Raw genomic sequence first — 11,324 nt, 5'->3', positions numbered from 1 at the left:
CTTTTCAGACCATGTTGCTGCTGTCTCTCAGTCGTGCCGCTTTGCTCTACACAACATCAAATCAGGCCCTACGTCACTTAGTATGCCACCCAGCTTCACACAGCAATCGATGTCCCTGTTCTCTCATCTGTGACACCATGATGGTGGAACGAGCTACCACACGCCATCAGAGCAGGGGCGTCCCTCTCTGACTTCAAGAAGCTCCTGAAAACACTTCCTCTGATAACCTCTCTAACGTTCTCTTCCTGTGCTCTTCTTCTTCTGTCTCCTTACAACGCTCTTGTACTGATTTATACTTTTTTGTTAACTCTTACTTCTTTCCTTAGTAATTTACCCCATTGATGCAATTTGTGCTATTAGTTCTTAGTAGTATTTATTGCTGCCCTTATTTACTAGGTATTGTCAGTTGTAGATCTTGTGCTGTATTTGATGCTCTGTTGATGCTTTTATGTTGTTCCTCAAATGTAAGTCGCTTTGGAGAAAAGCGTCTGCCAAATGAGTAAATGTAGATGTGATCCTGTATTAAACACAGATGGATACAGGAGCGGTCTAGTGGGGGGCGCATTTTTATGACGTTCAACAAAAGATTGACAGGTAAAGTTCCCAAGCAATACAATAGAACTCTAATTTGTCATCAGATAGATGTGAAAAGCTCATAAAACACTTTTAAGGGAACAATTTTATGATAGAAGATGGATTAGTTGAAAACTGTAGAAGTTATTATCAAAAAACTGGGTCCTCCCTCAATGGTGATGGTTTAAATACATGAAAGCTATTTTTCCTTATGAGCCTGCACCATAAACTGCATTAAAAAAGGCCGTCACACGCTAAGTCCATGCGTGATTTTAATAGCTGCTCACCTTCAGCTGCGGTCTAAGGCATGTCCTACTCTCTCATTCAAATATAAAAAAATTTGCAAGCTGTGGTCTTTCCCCGTATAATACTACCCATGAGGATGAACTAATTAGGACGAGGAGCAATTTGATACAATTTCCCAATACTTTTACGTCTTAGGCATGTGAGCACACACCTCTTCTAATAGCTCATGTAGTAATGGAGAAAAGGAACACAGCAAAAAAAACCTCCCCTTTTCCAGAAAACATGCTGGAAACATAATCTGTCAATTTCCCGACTGTCCTCATTTTACGGTTTATCAATGTTCATCCTGTCCATCAGACACATGAGCTGTGCAGTGTCCCCATGTGTGAAAATAATAGAAAAAACTGCATTCATTGCTAGAAAGCACACAAAAGAACAATGAGCCTCTTGTGCCTCCCAGCAAACAGAATAGGGGCCCTGGTCTTGAAGATCTGGGTTCCATTTGAGTCCAAAACACATTTTTTTGTGAAACATGTTATAGGTGAGATGTTGGGCGTGTCGCTGGACAGCTGGGCTTGTGTTGGAGGTAGACATGGAGGGAGGGAGGGAGGGGAGAAAAAGAGTATTTATGCAGGTGCAGATCTGATGATATGTACTTACAGCGATGGTTTTCTACAAAGTGATCTGTGTGGCGACTCTGCTGACTCTCCTGACACAAGGTAAGAACCCTCCTCACTGATTTAGTACAAAATGATGACTAATTTGAAAACATGTATTTTTTCAAAATGGTATACTAATTGTGAAAAACATTGCAATAACCACTACGTGTAGTTTTTTTAACTTCATGCTTCATGTCTCTTTTGTCTATTAAAGTTTGTGTTTATTGCAAAACGTTGTTTAATGTGATTCTAATTTAGTTTCACCCCACAGTAACATTTATGAAGTTACAGTAAATCTATGCACCCTGTTGCACACCTGTGATTTGTGCTTCTGATTGACAAGATATCATGAAACAGACACAAAATCTTCCACTTGCAGAACATTCTTAAATAAATATTAAAAAGTTTTAAGTTGATCCAGATTTTAGATCTTTCATTAAGTGATAAGCCCCATCTTCAGGACCCGCTGAAGTCTATAAGACCACCTGCTGGCCATCCTTTATTTTAAAATTAAAGTCACAGAATTTACATATAATTCTGCAACTTAAAGCCACCTTAAAAACGTCTTATTCTTTTCAGTCTGTCCTTGTAGTATGAGTTTTTTGTAAGCATGCAATTAAAGAAATATTTGTGGATTTAATTTAAGCCATTTATGGAACTTTTGTATCCAGGGATATGTGGATAAATTAGAGAAACAGATGGTCACTGTACCGACACTGTGTGACTACAGATTTGTTTGAAAATCTTTAACTGAGGAGAAGAAGAACATCTGTTCACTGAACAGTTAATCATCCACGAGCAGAGTGAACCTTCCTCCATGTAACAGCAAATGCTTTTTTTTCTGAATGTGGCAGAAATTGGGAAAAATAAGGATTAACAAATGCAAAAATGTTTATCCTGTTAGCTGAGAGAAGACAGGGCTAAACGTTTTTCTGTGTTTGAATGAATTTAGTAAGAAATGTTACAAATGATGACAAAATTCCTCCCATGTAAATATCACTTCAATATAGCTAAGACATAAATAAATACACAATTTCTGTATCAAATATTGTTTGTTTTGTGTTTTCAGAGTCTCACTCACAACTGAATGGTAAGTCAAAGTTTCTACTCTCTTTTTTACTTCCTGTCTGTCACTGGAACGTTTTAGACATATTTCTATTCTTCTTATTTTCCTATTTTGTCTTTGTCTCTCTCCTCAGTGTGTGGTCTGCCAACACTCAACACCAGGATTGTCGGAGGAGATGTGGCCCCTGCAGGCAGCTGGCCCTGGCAGGCCAGTCTGCGAACCTCAGAGCCCCACATCTGTGGAGGATCCCTCATTAACAATCAGTGGGTGCTGACTGCTGCTCAATGCTGCACCAGGTAAGCAGTAAGGGTAGGGCCGACAATGATTTAGCTTTTTTTAGCTTTGTGAACTGGTTACTTGTGAAACAATCTGGTCCTAAACGTCTCCAAGTCCATTCTCACATCACATGTTGCTAATCGGACTGTAAACATGGGGTGCAGCTCAAGTCTGTTGTTTGTCTTTTCTTTTTTTTTACTGATCGACACGCCCCTTTATCGTATAGCCGTTATTGATTGGACAGCTGATCGTACTGATCTGATTCATCGCAACACTGTTTTCATGAAGACAAATAGTCCTGACTAAACTCAAGTGTATCACTGCCAAGTTTTATATGCGATTCGTTTAATGATTTGCCGTCTTGTTAAAATGTTTTCGCTGTCAGTCTGAACAACAAAAGCAGAACAAACAACTTTCTTCATTTATTAGAAAGATTTTTCTTTTCTGTTATTTCCCCAATTAACTTAACTTATTATCGAGACAATTAAAGTCAGAGAGAGTCAGTCAGCAAGAAACACTTTCTACATCATTTAGCGTCATTTCCATTCAGTCATGTGTAAGGCAGATCATTCCTGAGAGTTTAGTCCAAATATAGACGACCATAAATCTAGAATTAAAGACTCAGAAGAAGCAAACACAGGAGGGAAAAAACCTGTTGATGTTACAGATGTTTTTCGGTCCAGAAAAGTTCTGTTGGTCTCCACCTAAACAGATGCAAAGAACATGGACTACATGTGCAGACTGGAGTACTAATCAAGAATTTGAGGGAACAACTTATGGAATTAGGACTTGAGGCCATGAAAAAGTATACTGAGCATGTTAGGGTTAATAATGACTAAGATGAGGGAATCATTTTTATTATTATGAAACAAATTACTAACTTGTGAGTATTTGAATCTCCCTGTTTTAACATCTAACAAGCTCCATACAAACTAGATGGACTAGTGTCTGCTGAAATGTTCTTGACTACAGTTCTGCTTTTCATGTCTTTGCACTGTTTTTTTCTCTTCTGATAACTCAGACAAGGCGTAGGCACGAGAACTCTGACTGTGGTTCTGGGTCTCCAGAGTCTACAGGGAACAAACCCCAATCAAGTGTCTCGGGCAGTATCACAGATCATCATTCATCCCAACTTTAACCGTGGAACTTTTGAAAACGACATCTGCCTCCTGAAGCTCTCCTCACCGGTGACATTCAACGCCTACGTCCAGCCCGTCTGCCTGGCAGCCACAGGCAGCACCTTCTACAAGGGCACTGTCTCCTGGGCCACCGGCTGGGGCAATGTTGGAACTGGAGGTAGGTCAGAAAACCTGGATTATATTTATTTTCAGAGATAGTGTAACTACAGTGGTGTCAACAACTGTGTTTTTCAGTGCAAAAATGCAGCTCCTCTTTTACCCAGGGGAGAAACAAATCATTCCTGTTACTGTGTGCAGGGATCCTTTTATCATGATTTGTCTGTGACATTAACTGGAGGAACTGGAGGTTGTCTGGAGGTGGGTCAAAAAGGACCTGGATTACATTTGTTTTCAAAAATGATCTAATTACAATAGTGGCAATAACTATGTTGTCTCAGAATTCATTGAGTGCTAAGCAGGTTTGAGCCCAAACACACAACACTGGAGAGCTGATATCAGTTTGCAATGTCAAACAAAGGTTATAATCTGTTACACAAATCTAAATCCAAATAAAACTGGTAAATGCAACCACACAGAGACAAGCAGAACTCTCAACATACTACAGTGACCGGACAGGAACTGAACAGAACTAAAAAACATTTATTCAAGAGCAAACAAGCATTGTGGGGCACAACCAGGTGGCACACATCAGGTAATCAGGATAAGGGAGACTCCCCCCCCCCCACACACACACACACACACACACACACATAGGCAGGGAGATACAGATGTCACACATATGAGCCACAGGGCCTGGACTACAAAACACGGCAACTGGCTTATCAAAGTAACTTTATGAGTAACTTTGTGACGTGAGGTGTAACTTCCAGATTAACCCGTACTACGAAAGGTGGAGAGGTTTTACCTGAGATCTGCTGCCATGACAATTTATGTTGAATCTCTAAGCTTCTCAGAACAGGTTATCTTTGTGGTTAACGTGGAGTTGCCCTATTTATGTGGACTAAACTCCACGTTAGTAGTGTTAATGATAATTATTCATACATTCACATTTTGTGTCGTACCCATGATGCATCAAATATGTGGTATTCAAAACAAAATACTCTCTTCTGACCATGTCATTAGGACAAATTTCCGTAAAAATACATTTTTGTCTTGAGTGTTATACTGTTGATGTGTTATATTATATCTATTATCTAAAGATATAGTTTCCCTTGATGGCATCGCCCTGGCCTCCAGCACCACTGTGAGGAATCTTGGAGTTATCTTTGATCAGGACATGTCGTTTAAGTCCCACATTAAGCAAATTTCAAGGACTGCCTTTTTTCACCTACGTAATATTGCGAAAATCAGGAACATCCTGTCTAAAAATGATGCAGAAAAAATAGTCTATGCATTTGTTACTTCTAGGCTGGATTACTGCAATTCCTTATTATCAGGCTGCTTGAAAAAGTCCATTAATTTAAAATCCTTCCTCTTACCTACAGAGCCCCTAATTTTCAGGCACAATCTTATCTTAAAGAGCTCATAGTACCTTACTACCGCACCAGAGCACTGCGCTCCCAGAATGCAGGGTTACTTGTGGTTTCTAGAGTCTCCAAAAGTAGACTAGGAGCCAGAGCGTTCAGCTATCAAGCTCCTCTCCTGTGGAACCAGGTTCCAGTTTGGGTTCAGGAGGCAGACACCATCTCCACATTTAAGAGTAGGCTTAAGACTTTCCTCTTTGATAAAGCTTATAGTTAGGGCTGGCTCAGGTGAGTCCTGAACCATCCCTTAGTTATGCTGCTATAGGCCTAGACTGCCGGGGGATTTCCCATGATGCACTGAGCTCCTCTCTCCTCTTCATCTCTTTCTTACATGTTTCTAACTCTACTACTTCCCTCTCCTGTAGTTTGCTGCTCTCTCGTCCCTCTCCTCTCTCCGTCTGTTGCTCTCTGCAGGTGTTTCTGGCTCTGGAGCTGTGGGGTCTAGATCTGTGGTTGCGAGCTTCCTGCTGCCGCCACTGCTACAATTATTATTAATCCTACTATTATTATTAATTTTACTAGAATTATCAATAACATTGTTTATTTTCTGTCTGCACCACAACCACTTTTACCTTTTATGCAGTTCTATGTGGATATTGTGTTGCATCACCCCCTCGTCCTCTTTCGCTATCCAACGCCGGCCACCAAACCTGAGTCACAGTTCCGGTCGAGGTCTTTCTACCTCCTAAATGGGAGTCTTTCCTTGCCTCCGTCACCAAGTGTTCATAATAATAGATGGTACAATCTAGACCTGCTATATATATAAAAAGTGAATGAGGTAACTTTTGTAATGAATTGGCGCTATATAAATTTAATTTGAAGTACTGCAAGTGTTTTGAAGTTTGGTGGCGGACCTCCCCTTTGGTTTAACGCTACTCATTGTACCTTTAATGGGCTAAGACATAGAAAAACAGCTGGCATGGTCCTTTGGGTTCAAGTAGGGACAATGTTTGCTTGATCCATAGAGGAACATCTGGCAATACTTGAGGTGTGCCACAGATCACTGATGTATTTATTGAACTCCCATTTTGTTTGAAACCATTTCAAAACATGTGAACACTTGTTTATTAAACTAAATTTGTGTCTCTTTAGTGTCCCTGCCTTTCCCACAAAACCTAATGGAGGTGCAGCTGCCGATTGTTGGAAACAGAGAGTGTACCTGTACCTACGGATTGAGTTTGATCACAAACAACAAGATGTGCGCCGAGTTAAATGTTGGAGGGAAGGGCATCTGTCAGGTGATCAGTTTTACTCCTGTGTTCGAGTCTGATTTTGCCTTCCGCAAAGATTCCTTCTCCTAAATGTTTCTTTCCGTAAAGGGGGATGGAGGAGGTCCGCTGGTGAGCAAGCAGGGCGGTCGCTGGATCCAGGGGGGAATCACGAGTTTCCTCAGTAATAAGGGCTGCGCAGTGCCTAATATCCCATCAGGCTACACCCGAGTGTCCCAGTATCAGTCCTGGATCAACAGCCAGATCACCATCAACCAGCCGGGCTTCATCACCTTCACCTCCACAGGGACCGACGGTGACCTCAGCGTCACCTGTCCTGCCCTGCCACCACCCATAGCCCAAGGTAAGTTTTGCCCCAGAAAGCTTATATTAGATACTTTTCTTCTTCTTCTAACAAACAGTTTCATGTTTCGTTTCAGAATCTGTTTGAATGTAGATGTGTTCATTTACTGTTTTGCGCAATGAAGTTCATTTAATGGTGATGCGTTCACAAATTGTTGTACAGAATGAAGTTCATGGCAACACCATGGTTGTTAAAATAATAATGTTATACCATTGAGATCACAGGAGTGAGTCTCGCTCACAACTAGATGCTGAGTCACAGTTTTACTGCTAACTTTTTAACTTGTTCTCCATCTACCATTTGGACGTTTCAAACATTTTGTTAGACATAAACTTTGTAAACCCTGAGCAAGACACTTAACCCCTCGTTGCTCCAGAGGCGTGCAACCTCAGACATATATAGCTTTTTTAAGTCGCTTTGGATAAAAGCATCAGCTAAATGTAACATAATCATTATTGTTTGTATTTGCTGTCAACCCTGGATTGTTCACCCTGTGTCTTTATTGTCCCCCTCCTCAGTGTGTGGTCAGCCTACGCTCAACACTAAGATTGTTGGAGGACTGGTGGGCTCTGCAGGCAGCTGGCCCTGGCAGGCCAGTCTGCAAAGCTCTGGAACCCACTTCTGTGGAGGAACCCTCATTAACAATGACTGGGTGCTGACAGCTGCTAACTGCATCACAAGGTAACTAGTGAGGATAGGGTCGAGATAAAAAACTACTTGCCACGCAGTCCTGTAAACAGCCTGCCTAAGGCAGTGTTTCCCAACCTTCCCCACCTAGACCTACTCGAATCTGAATGATTTTATCATTCATTACCATTCAAGGATAAAATCTGGATTGTTTCAAGATGTGGTGATTGGAATCAAGCAGACAATGCCTCCTTTTTGAGGGGTCACCAGCCAACAAGGTTTGGAATAACTGCTCTAAGAGGCAGAGATGAAAATGAATAAGAGGCAACCTAAGCCTAAATCACACGACACGTTTTAAGCCCACTTTCCCAGTCGGTAAGCTTGGCAACCGTCAGGCTGTCATCAGGGGTAAATCAGCCACTCATTACGTGTGAACTACTCGAAGACCCATCTCAACAGCTCCCTGACCCGATGTGTCAGCGATGCGTCTGGGAGCATCACTGACACATCGGTGGAGGAGTATCTGGAGGAGTTCAGCCGACATCCACATCCAGCCAATGAGAGCAGGCAGCTACTTTTTCATTTCAAAACACTTTCATCTCCATCTCTCGCTGTAGCTCAGACATCCCTACCTGTTTGTGCTAATCCATTCTTTCACCCAGATTCTTTGTCTTTGTAATTACCATCTTAATAATAACAGCTGTTTTGTCTGTAGGTTTGCGTCATTTCCCATTTCCCGTGTGTTTTCTTGACAAATCGTGGTTTGGAGACCAGCGTCGGGTGACACAGCCGCAGTCCACTCGTGTAATGTGTGACCCCCTCTCACCGATCAGTCACGTAGTGTGAACGTCACAACGACTTCAAGACTCCCATCACAAGACAGCCGACGCTGAAAGTCATGTAGTCTGCATGAGTTTAGTCTGCATTTTAGAGTTAATTTCTGCCCTATGCAGCTCTAGAGCTAACCAGAAGAGAGAATACCAATGTCCCCTAAACTTTTTGAAAGCATGTGTAAACAAGTGTTCTTTTTACGTGGCAAAAACTCCTTGGTGTCAGTTTGTAACGCACTGGGGGAAGCCCTGTAGCTTCATTTATGAAAGCTAAAAACAGGTGACTGGAGACTATTGAACATAAGTGAAGTCATGAAAGTAACGTCGTTATTTCAACCCAAGCAATGACGTTTTCCTAAACCTAACCAAATTGTGATCTTTAACAACCTGAAACACAAGTTCCATTTTGAACTTCATTTGATTTGTATACTTGGAGATTGCTTTGTTGTAAAAAAAAATTTGATAAGGCAGAATGAGGTAGAAATGAATCCTTAGTTTTCTGGAATTCTCGACTGCAACAAATGCAAAGAACATGGACTGTATCTGCAGACTGAATGGAAAATTATTAATTTTAGAAACAATTTCCATAATTAGGTCTTGAGGTCATGAAAAAGTTAATTGAGCACATGAATGACTAAGGATGATGGGAATGATATCTCCCTGTTGCCACATCTATCTTTTGTTTCTCTTCTCATAACCTCAGCACAGGCGTAGGCACGAGCACTCTGACTGTGGTTCTGGGTCTCCAGAGTCTACAGGGAACAAACCCCAATCAAGTGTCTCGGGCAGTATCACAGATCATCATTCATCCCAACTTTAACCCTGGAACTTTTGAAAACGACATCTGCCTCCTGAAGCTCTCCTCACCGGTGACATTCAACGCCTACGTCCAGCCCGTCTGCCTGGCAGCCACAGGCAGCACCTTCTACAAGGGCACTGTCTCCTGGGCCACCGGCTGGGGCAATGTTGGAACTGGAGGTGGGTCAGAAAACCTGGATTATATTTATTTTCAGAGATAGTGTAACTACAGTGGTGTCAACAACTGTGTTTTTCAGAAATTTCAATGCAAAAATGCAGTTCCTCCTTTACCAGGGGAGAAACAAATCATTCCTGTTACTGTGTGCAGGGATCCTTATATCATGATTTGTCTTGACATTAACACATAGTTTTGTGAAGAAGTTTGAATATTTTCTAAGTGTGTTGATACTGTATTAAAACATATGATTATCCCGAAGACAGTAAATTGTGTTAATTCTATCAATTTAAACAGTTTGAATAAAGTAAGAAAGTAAATAAAAGAGGAACAGTTTAAGTTCTTTGTGCTTTAAAGAGGTCATATTCTGCTCATTGTCAGGTTCAAAATCTTATTTAGGGCTTGTACCAGAACAGGTTTCCATGGTTTAATTTTCAAAAAACACCATTTTTTTTATCATACTGCGCATTGCTGCAGCTCTTCTTCTCACCCTGTGTTGAAGGCTTCGTTTTACTTATGGATTCAATTTACAGTATATAGCCCCAAATCACAACAACAGTTACAGACAGACAACAGAGCGCTTTTCATAAAAGAGCAGGTCTAGACCGAACTCTGTGATGTTATTTACAGAAGCCCCACAGTTCCCACCAAGAGCAGCACTAGGAGACAGAGGCAAGGAAAAACTTCCTTTAAGAGGCAGAAACCTCGAGCAGAACCATGGCTCAATATCAGCGGCCATCTGCCTCGACTGAGAGATGGACTGATACATCTCACAACCACAAGATGTTTGTTGGGAGTTGCACATGCACAGTTAACTTAAGGACTTATGGATTAATAGCCAATCAGAAGCAGAGTAGGGCGGGTCGTGAGAAGCCAGTAAACAGCTTTGGTTCAGCTGTACATGTTGCCGACCAGCTTAGCAACATGGACTGGAGCGAGAGTTTCAGAGTGGTGAGTTATTAATCTGTAACAAAAGAATCTTTCATCCATGAAGTTTTAACTGAGCTCTGTCTCTACATTACAGTAAACAAAACGAGCTGTTTTCAGGCAGTTTTCCGTGGGAGATGGGAACTCCCTTTGGGCTGGACTTTGGGCTTTTACACTTTGCAAACCTGTTACATGCACAAAAAACATATATAACTCAATAATGGGGGAGGGGAAAAGCCAAAAAGTAGAATATGACCTCTTTAATATTACATTGAATTAGTCTACACTAGTAAATTTAGCCTATTTGCTGTCTTGTTCTAACCACAACATCCAGTACAACGAGCTAGCTAATTTATGTTTGTTTAAAGATAACTCATGCTACTCGCTAGAACTGCTAAGTAGCGCATCGCAATAGGTAGCATAAATCAACAGAACACCAAGAGTGTTGAGGCCGTGCATAGCCGACATGACGCCGGATGCTTTCCGCTCTGAGCCGATTGTCCGATCTCACCCCAATTTATAGACAGGGTGAGACCATGGTGGCGGCCAATCACGCGGGTGGGTATGGGAAAATATTTTTCAGTACTGCGTGTGTGTGCGCGAGGGATAAACCCAGTAGCGATAGCCTTAGACGGCAAAGCCTGTACGATTATGTAGAACTGGCCGTTCTGGGTGAAACCATATGAAACCACATTTCACCACTTGTGCTGTTTACTAAACTGTATTTGTCTCTTTAGTGTCCCTTCCTTACCCACAAAAGCTAATGGAGGTGCAGCTGCCGATTGTGGGGAACAGACAGTGTAGCTGTACCTACGGATTGAGCCTGATCACAAACAACAAGATGTGTGCCGGTGCTGGAGGGAAGGACATCTGTCAGGTGATCAGTTTTACTCCTGTGTTCGAGTCTGATTTT

General features: G+C 41.7%; 1 protein-coding gene across 1 annotated transcript in view; it reads left to right on the top strand.

Annotated features, from left to right (window-relative positions):
* Window positions 1–1,483: 1,483 nt before the first annotated feature.
* Window positions 1,484–11,324, top strand: part of LOC123967453 (serine protease 33-like) — an 11,294-nt gene continuing 1,453 nt past the window's right edge. Inside the window, exons 1-9 of the mRNA XM_046043551.1 lie at window positions 1,484–1,538; window positions 2,548–2,568; window positions 2,678–2,840; window positions 3,842–4,116; window positions 6,575–6,720; window positions 6,802–7,054; window positions 7,573–7,735; window positions 9,215–9,489; window positions 11,149–11,288. Of these exons, the coding sequence (XP_045899507.1) occupies window positions 1,484–1,538; window positions 2,548–2,568; window positions 2,678–2,840; window positions 3,842–4,116; window positions 6,575–6,720; window positions 6,802–7,054; window positions 7,573–7,735; window positions 9,215–9,489; window positions 11,149–11,288 (1,491 nt within the window). The remainder of the gene's footprint in view (window positions 1,539–2,547; window positions 2,569–2,677; window positions 2,841–3,841; window positions 4,117–6,574; window positions 6,721–6,801; window positions 7,055–7,572; window positions 7,736–9,214; window positions 9,490–11,148; window positions 11,289–11,324) is intronic.

Source organism: Micropterus dolomieu, linkage group LG02 (genome assembly GCF_021292245.1).
Source record: "Micropterus dolomieu isolate WLL.071019.BEF.003 ecotype Adirondacks linkage group LG02, ASM2129224v1, whole genome shotgun sequence".
Taxonomy (NCBI): Eukaryota; Metazoa; Chordata; class Actinopteri; order Centrarchiformes; family Centrarchidae; genus Micropterus; species Micropterus dolomieu.
The sequence above is the reverse complement of the archived record's forward strand: the minus strand, read 5'-3'. Positions and strand labels throughout refer to the sequence as shown.